Source organism: Rana temporaria, assembly GCF_905171775.1.
Source record: "Rana temporaria chromosome 9 unlocalized genomic scaffold, aRanTem1.1 chr9z, whole genome shotgun sequence".
NCBI lineage: Eukaryota > Metazoa > Chordata > Amphibia > Anura > Ranidae > Rana > Rana temporaria.
In genome coordinates this window covers 1-16601 of record NW_024404484.1, presented here as the reverse complement: position 1 = coordinate 16601, position 16601 = coordinate 1, and the positions used below count along the sequence as shown (strand labels likewise).

At 64.1% G+C, this 16601-nt stretch overlaps 2 protein-coding genes across 7 annotated transcripts; one reads left to right on the top strand and one right to left on the bottom strand.

The window, feature by feature from the left end:
* Positions 1-2435: 2435 nt before the first annotated feature.
* On the bottom strand, positions 2436-8491 carry LOC120921959 (fukutin related protein). 6 transcript variants are annotated; one of them, XR_005745018.1, is made up of 3 exons: positions 8386-8491; positions 2960-4597; positions 2436-2923 (listed from the first exon to the last, which is right to left on the bottom strand). XR_005745018.1 is itself a non-coding variant. In XM_040334472.1 (3 exons), the coding sequence occupies exons 2-3, from the start codon at positions 4574-4576 to the stop codon at positions 3100-3102; spliced, it is 1446 nt and encodes a 481-aa protein (XP_040190406.1). In that variant the 5' UTR covers positions 4577-4597; positions 8386-8491; the 3' UTR covers positions 2436-3099. The 6 variants fall into 6 exon arrangements, 3 of the variants coding, with proteins under 3 accessions (XP_040190406.1, XP_040190407.1, XP_040190404.1); XR_005745019.1 differs by having other exon boundaries at positions 2436-3019; positions 3056-4597; XR_005745020.1 differs by having other exon boundaries at positions 2436-3019; positions 3080-4597.
* A 371-nt stretch (positions 8492-8862) lies between these two features.
* Positions 8863-15082, top strand: DACT3 (dishevelled binding antagonist of beta catenin 3). The gene is made up of 4 exons (XM_040334474.1): positions 8863-9114; positions 11973-12051; positions 13429-13542; positions 13658-15082. Exons 1-4 carry the CDS (start codon positions 8977-8979, stop codon positions 14587-14589), a joined length of 1263 nt encoding a protein of 420 aa, XP_040190408.1. The 5' UTR covers positions 8863-8976; the 3' UTR covers positions 14590-15082.
* The last annotated feature ends 1519 nt before the right edge of the window (positions 15083-16601 follow it).

The window sequence follows — 16601 nt, the reverse complement described above, 5'->3', positions numbered from 1 at the left end:
CTTAGCAACAGCCAAGGTCAGCGCCGCGCGACGCCGTCTACATCGTGTGCGCTGCTGCCCCCCGGTGGTGTGCGACGGACCGACCACCTTCTGCATCACCTCTATAGACAGGGCCTGGAAAAAGTATTCACACCCCTCTATATACAGAGACAGGAAAAAGTATTCATACCCCTCTATACACAGAGACAGGAAAAAGTATTCATACCCCTCTATATACAGGGCCTGGAAAAAGTATTCATACCCCTCTATACACAGAGACAGGAAAAAGTATTCATACCCCTCTATATACAGTGACAGGAAAAGGTATTCACACCCCTCTATATACAGAGACAGGAAAAAGTATTCATACCCCTCTATACACAGAGACAGGAAAAAGTATTCATACCCCTCTATACACAGAGACAGGAAAAAGTATTCATACCCCTCTATACACAGTGACAGGAAAAGGTATTCATACCCCTCTATACACAGAGACAGGAAAAAGTATTCACACCCCTCTATATACAGAGACAGGAAAAAGTATTCACACCCCTCTATACACAGAGACAGGAAAAAGTATTCATACCCCTCTATATACAGAGACAGGAAAAAGTATTCACACCCCTCTATACACAGTGACAGGAAAAGGTATTCACACCCCTCTATATACAGAGACAGGAAAAAGTATTCATACCCCTCTATATACAGGGCCTGGAAAAAGTATTCACACCCCTCTATATACAGGGCCTGGAAAAAGTATTCACACCCCTCTATACACAGAGACAGGAAAAAGTATTCACACCCCTCTATATACAGAGCCTGGAAAAAGTATTCACACCCCTCTATAGACAGAGCCTGGAAAAAAGTATTCATACCCCTCTATAGACAGAGACAGGAAAAAGTATTCACACCCCTCTATACAGGCATACCCCGCTTTAAGTACACTCACTTTACATACACTCGCGAGTAAGGACATACCTGTGAGTGTATGTAAAGTGCCTTACAAGTACTTTACAGACATTTTGCAGCCGCAGCAGAAGGAGCTGAAGCTCCGAGAGCATACCCCACCCTGTTCCAGTGTGCCCCTGACACCCCCACTACAGCTCCTGACACCCCCACTACAGCTCCTGACACCCCCACTACAGCTCCTGACCCCCCACTACACCCTAGAAGTGAAAAAAGGTATTGTTTCACTTTAAGTACATTTTCGTTTTACATGCATGCTCTGGTCCCATTGTGTACTTAAAAGTGGGGTATGCCTGTATACAGAGACAGGAACAAGTATTCATACCCCTCTATATACAGAGGCAGGAAAAAGTATTCATACCCCTCTATATACAGCCTGGAAAAAGTATTCATACCCCTCTATACAAAGAGCCTGGAAAAAGTATTCATACCCCTCTATATACAGCCTGGAAAAAGTATTCATACCCCTCTATAGACAAAGTGCCACATAATTGTGAAGTGGAAGGAAAATGATACAAATAAATCTGTGAAAAGTGGGGGGGGGGGGGAATTTGTATGGCGCCCCCTTTACTCTGATAACTAAAATCTAGGGGAACCAATCGCCTTCAGAAATCACCTGATTAGTATTTATTTGTATCATTTTCCTTACGCCTCACAATTATGTGACACTTTGTGTCTCTCACAGAAAATCCCAATAAAATACATTTATGTTTCTGGGTGTAACAAAATGTGGGGAATATCAAGGGGTGTGAATACTTTTTCCAGGCTCTGTCTATAGAGGGGTATGAATACTTTTTCCAGGCTCTGTCTATAGAGGGGTATGAATACTTTTTCCTGTCTCTGTCTATAGAGGGGTAGGAATACTTTTTCCAGGCTCTGTATATAAATCTGCTCCATCATATATCTCTGGTGCTGCCCCCTGGTGGACCACATTGTATATACAGTGGATATAGAAAATACTCCTACTCGCCTGAAATGAAGACAGACACAGTTGTTGTTTTATCAGGATGTATTTACTCCGTACAACTTATAACATCCAAGTAAAAAACACCAACATGTCAGAGAGAACAAAATCACTGAGTTGGGCTGTGGGGTGCAGGTGATGTGAGGGGGGCTGTGGGGTGCCAGTGATGTAAAGGGGGGAAGAGGGCTGTGGGGGGCATTGATGAGAAGGGGGGCAGGGCTGTGGGGGGCAGTGCTTTGGAAGGGTAAGGAGGGCAGAGGACACTGATGTAAGAACAGGATTTAGATATAAGGGGGTGCAGGTGATGTGAAGGGGGGGGCAGGGCTGTGGGGGATGTGAGGGGGGCTGTGGGGTGATGGGGGCTGTGGGGTGCCGATGATGTGAGGGGGGGCAGGGCTATGGGGTGCAGGTGATGTGAGGGGGGCTGTGGGGGTGCAGGTGATGTGAGGGGGGGGGGCAGGTGATGTGAGGGGGGCTGTGGGGGTGCAGGTGATGTGAGGGGGGGGGGCAGGTGATGTGAGGGGGGCTGTGGGGGTGCAGGTGATGTGAGGGAGGGGGGGCAGGTGATGTGAAGGGGGGCTGTGGGGGGTAATGGGTAAAGGAGTCTCCCCACAGACATGTGATTCGGTCCTCCATAAAATGTGTGGTCCGCAGTGCTGCCCCCCGGTGGTGTGCGGTGGAAAGGCTCACATTTTATACATCGTCTCTCCTCTATACACATAAAGATGTTCTATAGCAGCAGACCCTCCCCCTCAGATTATTACAGCCAATCGGACATCGGTGGGGGGAACTCGGGGTGAAAGGTTAAATCTTATTGGCTGCTGATTTCTGGTAGAACAGAAGGATGTGTGCGGCCCCTTTCTCTGCCCCCCTGTGTGGGACCCTCTATAACGTCCTCCTCTGGGTCGGGGCCCCCCCTTCACCTCATCCTCAGGACAGCTGGGGGCCCCTCACCTCATCCTCAGGACGGCCGGGTTGGGGGCCCCTCACTTCATCCTCTTGGGGGCCCCTCACCTCATCCTCAGGACGGCCGGGTTGGGGGCCCCTCACCTCATCCTCTTGGGGGCCCCTCACCTCATCCTCAGGACGGCCGGGTTGGGGGCCCCTCACCTCATCCTCAGGACGGCCGGGTTGGGGGCCCCTCACTTCATCCTCTTGGGGGCCCCTCACCTCATCCTCTTGGGGGCCCCTCACCTCATCCTCAGGACGGCCGGGGGCCCCTCACCCCATCCTCAGGACGGCCGGGTTGGGGTACTCCGGCTCCTCGATCGATCTTTCTCCAAACTTTAACTTGAGGAGCTCCAGGTGATTATTTGGCGCCTGAGCGGCGACCCCGGCGAAGGGCAGAGTCTGGAGGGGCCGCAGGAAAGTCTCGGGGAACTCGATGTCCTGGGGGTGCCCCGTCCAGGAGTCTCGGGTCATCACCCCATCCCGGGGGTAGAAGGGCCACAGGTCCACATGCAGGTGATTGCTTTGGCTGTACTGGACCCTGAAGAAGTCTCCCTCCACGGCCCGCTCCCACACGAAGCCCTCCGAGTCTATGAGCGAGCCGCCTTGGGCCCCCCGCAGCTCCGGGCAGAGCCCCACGTCCTCCAGGTAGATGCCGAGGTCCACGTCATAGTCCCACGGGATGATGTCCTGGAGGCGGGCCGCCCCCAGCAGGCTCCCCCCCTCCAGCCAATAGCGAACGTTGCTGGCCTCCAAAGTCTTGATGACGTGAGCCATGGTGGCCCTCAGAGCGCGGAGGCAGCAGGGCGGAGTCCAGCGCCCCTCATACAGGTACTCCGGGGTCTCCCCGACCACCGTCCCGAAGCAGCGGGGCGTGTCCTTGGAGCATCCGTACCACCGATCGCCCTCGGGGCCGCGGACCAATCGTACGCTCAGGGCTCTCATGGTGGCGGCCTCCTCCGCGCGCTCCGCCTGCTCGTCCTTCCATCGCCCGTGGTCCGTGGCCGGAAGAGGGGTGCGGGGAAACTTGGCGCCTTCCAGTATCTTCACCCCCCACCCCCGCAGAGCGGACTGGATGAAAATGGCCGACCGGAGGGGGCGGGAGAGAGGAAACGGCAAGTCGAACAAATCGCGGGATCTCATCAGAAGGACGGCGGGCCCGCCCACGGCCCCGCAGGTCTCCCCCGCAACGGCCGCCCTGTACTCCGCCGTCCACGCCCGCAGGGACACGTTCAGGTGTAGGCAGCGCAGCGGGCCCCCGGCGCCGGCCGCTACGATCCGCACTCCGGAGGGAGCGTCCCGCAGAGCGCGGGCCATTCTGTCCAGCAGGTCCGAGGGGTCCAGAGATGTTCCGTCCGGGACCAGGGCCACCAGGCGGGTGTGGATGTGGGACTCCAGGCGGACAGCGGAGCCAGGCTGCTCGGGGGAGGGGTGAAGGCGCACAACATGGAGTCTTGGCACCGGCGGGTAAGGCGGAGCCTCCGAGGCGATGAGGATCTGGAGAGACGGGCGAGCGCGCAGGAAGGAGTGATTGAGGTCCGCCAGGCCGTGCTCAAAGGTCCGGAACTCCCGCACAATGACCGTGATCCCCGGGGACAGCGCGGGGGAGGGGCTGAGACGTCCCGCCGGACGGGAGTTCAGGTGCCACGTGTAATAGAGCAGCAGAACGTTGCAGAGCAGAGTCAAGGCGATCAGCAGGTGGCAGAGCGGGCAACGCATCCTGGACCCATCGGGGGCGGCCTGGAAAGACAAAGCGGGGAATATGAACGCGGGTGACCGATAGACACGCCCCCTCACCATCCCCATCAGAAGCAGGTGACCGATCGCCACGCCCCCTCCCCACCCAAACGCAGGTGACCGATCGCCACGCCCCCTCCCCACCCCCAACCAAACACAGGTGACCGATCGCCACGCCCCCTCCCCACCCCCAACCAAACGCAGGTGACCGATCGCCACGCCCCCTCCCCACCCCCAACCAAACGCAGGTGACCGATAGCCACGCCCCCTCCCCACCCCCACGCAGGTGACCGATCGCCACGCCCCCTCCCCAACCAAACACAGGTGACCGATCGCCACTCCCCCTCCCCAACCAAACGCAGGTGACCGATCGCCACGCCCCCTCCCCACCCCCATCCAAACACAGGTGACCGATCGCCACACCCCCTCCCCACCCCAAAGGGGTCGGCGGTCAGGTGACGGGTCGCAGAGCGGTTTGGGGGTCTGGTTGCGCGGTGGGAGGGGTCAGCGGTCAGGTGACGGGCCGGAGAGCGGTTTGGGGGTCTGGTTGCGCGGTGGGAGGGGTCGGCGGTCAGGTAGCGGTTTGGGGGTCTGGTTGCGCGGTGGGAGGGGTCGGAGAGCGGTTTGGGGGTCTGGTTGCGCGGTGGGAGGAGTCGGCGGTCAGGTGACGGGCCGGAGAGCGGTTTGGGGTCTGGTTGCGCGGTGGGAGGAGTCGGCGGTCAGGTGACGGGTCGGAGAGCGGTTTGGGGGTCTGGTTGCGTGGTGGGAGGGGTCAGCGGTCAGGTGACGGGCCGGAGAGCGGTTTGGGGGTCTGGTTACGCGGTGGGAGGGGTCAGCGGTCAGGTGACGGGTCGGGGAGCGGTTTGGGGGTCTGGTTACGCGGTGGGAGGAGTCGGCGGTCAGGTGACGGGCCGGAGAGCGGTTTGGGGGTCTGGTTACGCGGTGGGAGGGGTCAGCGGTCAGGTGACGGGCCGGAGAGCAGTTTGGGGGTCTGGTTGCGCGGTGGGAGGGGTCGGCGGTCAGGTGACGGGTCGGAGAGCGGTTTGGGGGTCTGGTTGCGCGGTGGGAGGGGTCAGCGGTCAGGTGACGGGTCGGGGAGCGGTTTGGGGGTCTGGTTACGCGGTGGGAGGGGTCAGCGGTCAGGTGACGGGTCGGAGAGCGGTTTGGGGGTCTGGTTGCGCGGTGGGAGGGGTCAGCGGTCAGGTGACGGGTCGGGGAGCGGTTTGGGGGTCTGGTTACGCGGTGGGAGGGGTCAGCGGTCAGGTGACGGGTCGGAGAGCGGTTTGGGGGTCTGGTTGCGCGGTGGGAGGGGTCAGCGGTCAGGTGACGGGTCGGGGAGCAGTTTGGGGGTCTGGTTACGCGGTGGGAGGGGTCAGCGGTCAGGTGACGGGTCGGAGAGCGGTTTGGGGGTCTGGTTGCGCGGTGGGAGGGGTCAGCGGTCAGGTGACGGGCCGGAGAGCAGTTTGGGGGTCTGGTTACGCGGTGGGAGGGGACATCGGTCAGGTGACGGGTCGGAGAGCGGTTTGGGGGTCTGGTTGCACGGTGGGAGGGGTCAGCGGTCAGGTGACGGGTCGGAGAGCGGTTTGGGGGTCTGGTTGCGCGGTGGGAGGGGTCGGAGAGCGGTTTGGGGGTCTGGTTGCGCGGTGGGAGGGGTCAGCGGTCAGGTGACGGGCCGGAGAGCAGTTTGGGGGTCTGGTTGCGCTGTGGGAGGGATCGGCGGTCAGGTGTTGGGTCGGAGAGCGGTTTGGGGGTCTGGTTGCACGGTGGGAGGGGTCGGCGGTCAGGTGATGGGCCGGAGAGCGGTTTGGGGGTCTGGTTGCGCGGTGGGAGGGATCGGGGGTCAGGTGACGGGCCGGAGAGCGGTTTGGGGGTCTGGTTGCGCGGTGGGAGGGGTCGGCGGTCAGGTGACGGGTCGGAGAGCGGTTTGGGGGTCTGGTTGCGCGGTGGGAGGGGTCGGAGAGCGGTTTGGGGGTCTGGTTGCGCGGTGGGAGGGGTCAGCGGTCAGGTGACGGGTCGGAGGGCGGTTTGGGGGTCTGGTTGCGCGGTGGGAGGGGTCAGCGGTCAGGTAGCGGTTTGGGGGTCTGGTTGCGCGGTGGGAGGGATCGGGGGTCAGGTGACGGGCCGGAGAGCGGTTTGGGGGTCTGGTTGCGCGGTGGGAGGAGTCGGCGGTCAGGTGACGGGTCGGAGAGCGGTTTGGGGGTCTGGTTGCGCGGTGGGAGGGGTCGGAGAGCGGTTTGGGGGTCTGGTTGCGCGGTGGGAGGGGTCAGCGGTCAGGTAGCGGTTTGGGGGTCTGGTTGCGCGGTGGGAGGGATCGGGGGTCAGGTGACGGGTCGGAGAGCGGTTTGGGGTCTGGTTGCGCGGTGGGAGGGGTCGGCGGTCAGGTGACGGGTCGGAGAGCGGTTTGGGGGTCTGGTTGCGCGGTGGGAGGGGTCGGAGAGCGGTTTGGGGGTCTGGTTGCGCGGTGGGAGGGGTCAGCGGTCAGGTGACGGGTCGGAGGGCGGTTTGGTTGCGCGGTGGGAGGGGTCAGCGGTCAGGTAGCGGTTTGGGGGTCTGGTTGCGCGGTGGGAGGGGTCGGAGAGCGGTTTGGGGGTCTGGTTGCGCGGTGGGAGGAGTCGGCGGTCAGGTGACGGGTCGGGGAGCAGTTTGGGGGTCTGGTTACGCGGTGGGAGGGGTCAGCGGTCAGGTGACGGGCCGGAGAGCGGTTTGGGGGTCTGGTTGCGTGGTGGGAGGGGTCGGAGAGCGGTTTGGGGGTCTGGTTGCGCGGTGGGAGCGGTCGGCGGTCAGGTGACGGGCCAGAGAGCGGTTTGGGGGTCTGGTTGCGCGGTGGGAGGGGTCGGAGAGCGGTTTGGGGGTCTGGTTGCGCGGTGGGAGGGGTCGGAGAGCGGTTTGGGGGTCTGGTTGCGCGGTGGGAGGGGTCAGCGGTCAGGTGACGGGTCGGAGGGCGGTTTGGTTGCGCGGTGGGAGGGGTCAGCGGTCAGGTAGCGGTTTGGGGGTCTGGTTGCGCGGTGGGAGGGGTCGGAGAGCGGTTTGGGGATCTGGTTGCGCGGTGGGAGGAGTCGGCGGTCAGGTGACGGGTCGGGGAGCAGTTTGGGGGTCTGGTTACGCGGTGGGAGGGGTCAGCGGTCAGGTGACGGGCCGGAGAGCGGTTTGGGGGTCTGGTTGCGTGGTGGGAGGGGTCGGAGAGCGGTTTGGGGGTCTGGTTGCGCGGTGGGAGGGGTCGGAGAGCGGTTTGGGGGTCTGGTTGCGCGGTGGGAGGGGTCAGCGGTCAGGTGACGGGTCGGAGGGCGGTTTGGTTGCGCGGTGGGAGGGGTCAGCGGTCAGGTAGCGGTTTGGGGGTCTGGTTGCGCGGTGGGAGGGGTCGGAGAGCGGTTTGGGGATCTGGTTGCGCGGTGGGAGGAGTCGGCGGTCAGGTGACGGGTCGGGGAGCAGTTTGGGGGTCTGGTTACACGGTGGGAGGGGTCAGCGGTCAGGTGACGGGCCGGAGAGCGGTTTGGGGGTCTGGTTGCGTGGTGGGAGGGGTCGGAGAGCGGTTTGGGGGTCTGGTTGCGCGGTGGGAGGGGTCGGAGAGCGGTTTGGGGGTCTGGTTGCGCGGTGGGAGGGGTCGGCGGTCAGGTGACGGGCCAGAGAGCGGTTTGGGGGTCTGGTTGCGCGGTGGGAGGGGTCGGAGAGCGGTTTGGGGGTCTGGTTGCGCGGTGGGAGGGGTCAGATTGCAGTCATGTGACACACAAAGGGGAGGAGATGATGATGATTGGTTGATGGACTGACAGACACGGGACATCACGTGATCATACCTGAGGATCTCACACACTTGTTACTTTGTATCCATCAGCCGCACCACGTGTCTTCCGGTCTCCGCCCCCTGACGTCACATGATGATTAAAAACTTTATTGTTCCGTTTCCGCTCAGACAATGTAAATAATGACAGACCCGCCCACGCCTCTCTTTCCTCCCACCCATTTTTCCGAAGTACCTCCCACTTCCCCGCCTCCATTGCGGCTCTGCGGAATACGAAGCTCCGCCCATATGGATCGCACTTGACGTGGCAGCCAGCTGTGGGCGGGGCCAAGGCCTGAAGCCTCGTTTTCCGCGCCACCATTGGTCCGTCATTCTTAGGAGGGGCGGGTCTAATACGTGTAGGTGTGGCCTCATCCTTGTCTCCCCGCCCTTATGCAAATGTTATGCTATCCGGTTGGATGGGACGCCTGATAGGGCGGGGACAGCTTCTACTCTGAGTCTGCAAGGGGCGGGGAATGTCATACGACCTCCCCTGTGATTGGTCAGAGCGGGACGACTCTGTCCTGTGGTTGGCTGTTGGGGTTCTCCGGGCCCCTGTGCGCAGTGTGAGGCCGATCAGTCGTGTGTCAGCCGCCGGCGAGGAGACATGCTGGGAACGGGCGGCTCCATAGACCGGGGGCGGCTCCGACAGCTGCTGCGGGGGAGTGTGGCCGGCCTGTGCGAGCTGAGACTCCTCCGGGAGAGGCAGGAGGTGCGGGTCCGCAGGGCGCTCCGCGGGGGCGAGGTGAGTGGCCCGGGCACCGAGCTCTATCGTACCGAACGTTATTTTTACCGATCTCTATCGTACCGAACGTATTTTACCGATCTCTATCGTACCGAACGTTATAATACCGATCATTATCTGTACCGATCTCTAAAATACCAAATGATATATATACCCATCTACTCCCCATCTTTTGGGGCTCCCCCTCTTCTGCAGTCCACCTATTATGTGGCTCCCCCCTGCGCCCCTCTTCTGCGGCTCCCCCTGCGCCCCTCTTCTGCGGCTCCCCCGTCTGCGCCCCTCTTCTGCCGCTCCCCCGTCTGCGCCCCTCTTCTGCCGCTCCCCCGTCTGCGCCCCTCTTCTGCCGCTCCCCCGTCTGCGCCCCTCTTCTGCCGCTCCCCCGTCTGCGCCCCTCTTCTGCCGCTCCCCCGTCTGCGCCCCTCTTCTGCCGCTCCCCCGTCTGCGCCCCTCTTCTGCAGCTCCCCCAGTCGGCCCCCCTCTTCTGCGGCTCCCCCCCTGCGCCCCTCTTCTGCGACTCCCCCCGTCGGCCCCCCTCTTCTGCGGCTCCCCCCCTGCGCCCCTCTTCTGCGGCTCCCCCCCTGCGCCCCTCTTCTGCGGCTCCCCCCCTGCGCCCCTCTTCTGCGGCTCCCCCCCTGCGCCCCTCTTCTGCGGCCCCCCTCTTCTGCAGCTCCCCCCGTCGGCCCCCCTCTTCTGCGGCTCCCCCCGTCGGCCCCCCTCTTCTGCGGCTCCCCCCCTGCGCCCCTCTTCTGCGGCTCCCCCCGTCGGCTCCCCCCCTGCGCCCCTCTTCTGCGGCTCCCCCCCTGCGCCCCTCTTCTGCGGCCCCCCTCTTCTGCAGCTCCCCCCGTCGGCCCCCCTCTTCTGCAGCTCCCCCCGTCGGCTCCCCCCTGCGCCCCTCTTCTGCAGCTCCCCCCGTCGTCCCCCCCTCTTCAGCGCCTCCCCCCCGCGCCCCTCTTCTGCGGCTCCTCTTCTGCCGCTCCACCCTGCGCCCCTCTTCTGCCGCTCCCCCCTGCGCCCCTCTTCTGCCGCTCCCCCCTGCGCCCCTCTTCTGCAGCTCCCCCGTCTGCGCCCCTCTTCTGCAGCTCCCCCCGTCGGCCCCCCTCTTCTGCGGCTCCCCCCTGCGCCCCTCTTCTGCAGCTCCCCCCGTCGTCCCCCCTCTTCAGCGCCCCTCTTCTGCGGCTCCTCTTCTGCCGCTCCCCCCTGCGCCCCTCTTCTGCCGCTCCCCCTGCGCCCCTCTTCTGCGGCTCCCCCCTGCGCCCCTCTTCTGCGGCTCCCCCGTCTGCGCCCCTCTTCTGCGGCTCCCCCCGTCGGCCCCCCTCTTCTGCGGCTCCCCCCTGCGCCCCTCTTCTGCAGCTCCCCCCGTCGTCCCCCCTCTTCAGCGCCTCCCCCCGCGCCCCTCTTCTGCGGCTCCCCCCTGCGCCCCTCTTCTGCAGCTCCCCCCTGCGCCCCTCTTCTGCGGCTCCCCCGTCTGCACCCCTCTTCTGCAGCTCCCCCCGTCGGCCCCCCTCTTCTGCGGCTCCCCCCCTGCGCCCCTCTTCTGCCGCTCCCCCCTGCGCCCCTCTTCTGCCGCTCCCCCCGTCGGCCCCCCTCTTCTGCGGCTCCCCCCTGCGCCCCTCTTCTGCGGCTCCCCTCTTCTGCGGCTCCCCCCGTCGGCCCCCCTCTTCTGCGGCTCCCCCCGTCGGCCCCCCTCTTCTGCGGCTCCCCCCCTGCGCCCCTCTTCTGCGGCTCCCCTCTTCTGCAGCTCCCCCGTCTGCGCCCCTCTTCTGCAGCTCCCCCCGTCAGCCCCCCTCTTCTGCGGCTCCCCCCTGCGCCCCTCTTCTGCAGCTCCCCCCTGCGCCCCTCTTCTGCAGCTCCCCCCGTCGTCCCCCCTCTTCAGCGCCTCCCCCCTGCGCCCCTCTTCTGCGGCTCCCCCCGTCGGCCCCCCTCTTCTGCGGCTCCCCCCCTGCGCTCCCCCCGTCGCCCCCTCTTCTGCAGCTCCCCCCGTCGGCCCCCCTCTTCTGCAGCTCCCCCTGGGCCCCCCTCTTCTGCGGCTCCCCCTGGGCCCCCCTCTTCTGCGGCTCCCCCTTGGCCCCCCTCTTCTGCGGCTCCCCCCTGGGCCCCTCTTCTGCGGCTCCCCCCTGCGCCCCTCTTCTGCGGCCCCCTCTTCTGCAGCTCCCCCCGTCGGCCCCCTCTTCTGCGCTTTCCCCCTGCGCCCCTCTTCTGCGGCTCCCCCCTATTATGTGGCGCGCCCCTCTTCTGCGGCTCCCCCCTGCACCCCTCTCCTGCGCTTTCCCCCTGCGCCCCTCTTCTGCAGCTTCCTCCTGCACCCCTCTTCTGCAGCGCCCCTGCTCTGTGGCGGCTCCCCCTCTAATGCAGCCCCCCTCTGCGCCCTTCTTCTGTGGCTGCCCCTCTGCGCCTCCCCTCTTGTATGGTGCCCCGTAATCTACATGTCACACCCCCCCCGCACCTCTCTTGGACTGCGCCCTTCTTTGACAGCTCCCCTCTGTGCCCCTCTTTGAGGAGGGGGCCCAGCGTGTGTTTTTATAGAGACCACACGTGTCTGAACTTTGGTTTCCCAGCAAATACCAATCCACCTGGCTCTCCGCACCATTGCTCTTCACCAGTTCCTCAGACATCTCGCTGGACTTTCTATAGGGGACCCCCCCCCCCCCCCCCCCCCCGTGTGTGACATATATAATTATGGGTGACATGACTGACACCCCCCCCCATGTCATATATGTGCACTAGAATCATTATCCAGGATGGGGCCCCTGAGGGCCACACATGAGGCGGGTGATGGAAATGAGAAAGTTGCCGCAGTGCTAACCCCCTGCGGGTCACATGACCTCATCACACGCCTGTAATCCGTTTTGTCTCCGCAGGATCTGGACAGACAGTTGTGGGAGTTGGAGAGACAGCTGGGAGAGCTCAGACTGAGAGCCGAGACCGACAGCCAAAGCGGTGAGTGAGTGCGCGGGGGGCGGGGAGTCACGTGACCTTTCTGCTACAGAAGCACGCACCAAATTATAGAGTACGAGTGTCCCGCCTCCACCAATCAGATCTTCCCTCCCACTCTGGAGTCTGTGCTAGGCTCCTGGAAGGGTGAAGCTGATTGGTGGCGATCGGGTGGAATGGCTGTCAGCAGCTCTGGCACTTCGAGACGCATTATCAGGGAACATTTCCAGCTGGGTCCCGCCCCCTGGGGGTCTCCGGGCATGCCCCCCTGGGTCTCCGGGCGCGGCCTCTCCCGATCCCCCGAGTCTCTCAATGTTCCCACCCCTGGGCCTTTGTAGATGTCCCCCCCCACCCCCTAGGGTCTCCAGGCATGCCCCCCCGCGGTCTCCAGGTGCGGCCCCTCCCGATCCCCCAACGTTCCCTTCCCACCCCTGGGCCTTTGTAGATGCCCGCCCCCTGGGGTCTCCAGCCATGCCCCCCCCGGGGTTTACAGGTGCGGCCCCTCCCGATCCCCTGAGTCTCCCAACGTTCCCTTCCCACCCATGGGCCTTGCCCCCCCCCCGCCCGCCCGCCCCCTGGGGTCTCCAGCCATGCGCCCCCTGGGATCTCCAGGCATGCCCCCCTCCCGCCCCCTGGGATCTCCAGGCATGCCCCCCTCCCGCCACCCTGGGGTCTCCAGCCATGCCCCCCCCGCCCCCTGGGGTCTCCAGCCATGCCCCCTGGGGTCTCCAGCCATGCCCCCCCCCCGCCCCCTGGGGTCTCCAGCCATGCCCCCGCCCCCTGGGATCTCCAGGCATGCCCCCCCCGCCCCCTGGGATCTCCAGGCATGCCCCCCCCCGCCCCCTGGGATCTCCAGGCATGCCCCCCCCCCGCCCCCTGGGATCTCCAGGCATGCCCCCCCCCGCCCCCTGGGATCTCCAGCCATGCCCCCCCCGCCCCCTGGGGTCTCCAGCCATGCCCCCCTGGGGTCTCCAGCCAGGCCCCCCCGCCCCCTGGGATCTCCAGGCATGCCCCCCCGCCCCCTGGGATCTCCAGGCATGCCCCCCCGCCCCCTGGGATCTCCAGGCATGCCCCCCCGCCCCCTGGGGTCTCCAGTTGCGGCCCCTCCCAATCCCCTGGGGTCTCCGGTCGCGGCCTCTCCCGATCCTCTGAGTCTCCCAATGTTCCCACCCCTGGGCCTTGTAGATGTTCCTCTCCCCCCCATCCCTGGGTCTCCTATAGGTGCCTCCATACCCTCTGGTCTCCTGGGGTTGCCCCTGGGACATCCCATTGTTTGCATAGTGGGGGGGGTTTAGTACCCGCATTGCTGCCGATGTTCGTGTTTTCTCCACCTTTAATAACTCGCCCGTTTTCATGTGTCCCTCCCCCGCTCTGTCTTCACAGCGGACTTGGACGCCAACAACCCGGAGTCATGTGACGTCTTCCTGGACCGGCCCCCCAGGACGGGTCAGACGGAGGCCCGCATGCATTACGCCAGCGAGCGCCCAAAGAGCGCAGGTAAGGCTCCGCCCTCCCCTCCCCCTCTCTACCCGCCCCTGGATCAAATTGATTTGATCGGTGCGTTTTTCCGCCTCTGCCCCCCTGTAACCCCCCGCTCTTCTTCCATCCTCAGGTGACCTGGTTGTGGGATCCCAGCACCCCCGCTCCTCTTCTTCCCGCCTGCTGGTTCCTCGCTCCATGTCTGCTCCCTATCCCTCACCTTCCTCTCCGCCCCCTCCCCCCGCTCGCAGGGCCGAAGGCTACATCCTGTCTCTTCTCCGCCGCCAGCTCCGCACACCCTACATGCGCTCCGTCTCCGCCGAGCGCCCCTCTCCCCCTCCCCCTCCTCCTCCTCCCATTCCTGCTCCAACTCCAGTCTGTAGAATGGCCACCAACACCTCTCACACCCCTGTCCACCGGGGCCCCCGAAGAAAGCACCCACCCCTGCTGAAGGGCCGCAGCGTGGAAGGCTCTCCGCCGAGACCCCCCAGGAAATGTCTGTCGGCAGAGGAGCCGCCAAGGAAAAGGGGAGGGCGCAGGACGCCGCGGTCTCTGTCTGAGACGAGCCTGAGGGACCCCATTCAGGAGCCAGAAGAGAACGTGGAAGCCGGGGGGCGCGCCGAAGCGTGGGGCGGCTCCAGAGGGAACCTGGATGGCTGGGGTCACCCCAGGAACCACAGGGAGAGCTGGGCCAATGCCCGATCGCAGACCGAGGGCTGGGCCGACCAGCAGGCCTTCGTCCCAGAGTGGGGCCCCGTGCAGGAAGGAGGGCGGTGCTACACTCTGGGCAGAGAAGGGAGGGCCCCACCGGTGAGGCTCGGCCCGCCCTGCAGAAAGTGGAGATCAACGGCTGAGATCAGCGCCGGGGTGCCGGAGGTGGAGCCGCGGGTCGATTCGGAGGGGGAAGAGGAGGAGGAAGAAGGGGAAATGGTGTGGCCAATGCAGCTTCCCCCCCGCGATGCCGAAGGGCGCCCCCAGGTGTTCAAAGTCAAAGCCTCGCAGGCGCTGAAGAAAAAGATCATGCGTTTTCACACGGGGTCACTGAAGGTCATGACCACGGTGTGAACCCGGCAGAACCGCGCCGCGTCCGCCATGACGTCACACCCGAGGATTGTTGGTCAAGTGCAATGTTTTAAATTCAGAGGACAGCAAACCCCGCCCCCGAGGATTCCCCCTGCTGGAAGGGGGGGGGCTGGATGCTGTGGGCGGAGATTTGGGGGAGGGGCATTGTCACAGTGGGAGGGGCATTGTCACAGATGGTTCTTTCTCTGTTCTTCCTCCTTTGTGTACCAGCCTTGTTCATGAAGTGCCACCATAGTCTGCAGCGCAGTACAGAGCCACAGATCCTTGTCAGAGGAGCTTGCAGTCTAGTGTTTTGGGGGTCCACATATCGGGGGGGGGGGGTCCCGGCCACCATCCTTCCTTTATTTCAGGTGGTAATTATAATGTTTGGCTGAACTCTACAGGTCAAGAGAAACACAATCAGGTTTCACCTATCTCTGGGATGTCTGGTTGCTACGGGCGATGGCGCAGTTCGTCTCCCCCTCCCCCCCCCCCCCCCCCCCCCCCTTGTGTTTGCCATGTTCAGGGTCATACGTTCTGCCCACACAAGGATCAAAGTGCCTGCAATAAGAACTGTCTGTTGCTGGAAGCAACCAATGGGAATTCCGGCTGTGGAGGAAGGATCTGGTTGTCATGGTAACGGACACTTCCGGTTTCAGGCACATTGATAGGCCCAGCATCTCGCATGTGGAAGTAGTACTACAGCTCCCATCCACCTCCCTTTTCTGAATGCTACAATGAGAACTGTCTGTGCTGCACAGAGCCGCCAATCGGATCTTTCCAGAGCTGGAATCTGGAAGCGCCCTTCTGATTGGTGGCTTTGGGCGGTGGAGACCCATAATGCTTTGCATTGCTGTGTGTCATTCACTGACTGGCGTCATCCCTGGCTGTCCCGCGGGGGGCGCTGCACTGTGCAAACTGATAATCAGCTGATATTGGACAATCACTTGTTACACTGTCCACCTTTTTTGTACTGATTTTCCTGGCTGCTCTCGACACCTCGGTCCTGTGACCGGCTGTCTCTCAAAGGGGGGTGGGGGTCCGGTTCGGTCCTGTGACCGGCTGTCTCTTGGAGGGGGGGGGTGTGGTGGTCCTGTGACCGGCTGTCCCTCGGAGGGAGGGGGGTGGTCCTGTGACCGGCTGTCCTTCGGAGGGAGGGGGGGTGGTCCTGTGACCGGCTGTCCTTCGGAGGGAGGCGGGGGTGGTCCTGTGACCGGCTGTCCTTCGGAGGGAGGGGGGGGGGTGGTCCTGTGACCGGCTGTCCCTCGGAGGGAGGGGGGGTGGTCCTGTGACCGGCTGTCCCTCGGAGGGAGGGGGGGGTGGTCCTGTGACGGGCTGTCCCTCGGAGGGAGGGGGGGGTGGTCCTGTGACCGGCTGTCCCTCGGAGGGAGGGGATTGGGGGGGGTCCGGTCCTGTGACCGGCTGTCCCTCGGAGGGGGGGTGGTCCTGTGACCGGCTGTCTCTCGGGGAGGGGGGGCAGTCCTGTGACCGGCTGTCCCTCGGAGGGAGGGGGGGGTGGTCCTGTGACCGGCTGTCTCTCGGAGGGAGGGGGGGTGGTCCTGTGACCGGCTGTCCTCCGGAGGGGGTGGTCCTGTGACCGGCTGTCCTTCGGAGGGAGGGGGGGTGGTCCTGTGACCGGCTGTCCCTCGGAGGGAGGGGGGGTGGTCCTGTGACCGGCTGTCCCTCGGAGGGAGGGGGGGGTGGTCCTGTGACCGGCTGTCCCTTGGAGGGAGGGGGGGGGTGGTCCTGTGACCGGCTGTCCTCCGGAGGGGGTGGTCCTGTGACCGGCTGTCCTTCGGAGGGAGGGGGGGTGGTCCTGTGACCGGCTGTCCCTCGGAGGGAGGGGGGGCGGTCCTGTGACCGGCTGTCCTTCGGAGGGAGGGGGGGTGGTCCTGTGACCGGCTGTCCTTCGGAGGGAGGGGTGGTGGTCCTGTGACCGGCTGTCCTCGGAGGGAGGGGGGGTGGTCCTGTGACCGGCTGTCCCTCGGAGGGAGGGGGGGTGGTCCTGTGACCGG

Coding starts and splice junctions, on each gene's coding strand:
- LOC120921959 (XM_040334470.1), bottom strand. CDS start 4,576: ATGCGTTGCCCGCTCTGCCACCTGCTGATCGCCTTGACTCTGCTCTGC.
- DACT3 (XM_040334474.1), top strand. CDS start 8,977: ATGCTGGGAACGGGCGGCTCCATAGACCGGGGGCGGCTCCGACAGCTG. Junction 12,052..13,428: donor CGAGACCGACAGCCAAAGCG/GTGAGTGAGTGC, acceptor CTGTCTTCACAG/CGGACTTGGACGCCAACAAC. Junction 13,543..13,657: donor CGAGCGCCCAAAGAGCGCAG/GTAAGGCTCCGC, acceptor TTCCATCCTCAG/GTGACCTGGTTGTGGGATCC.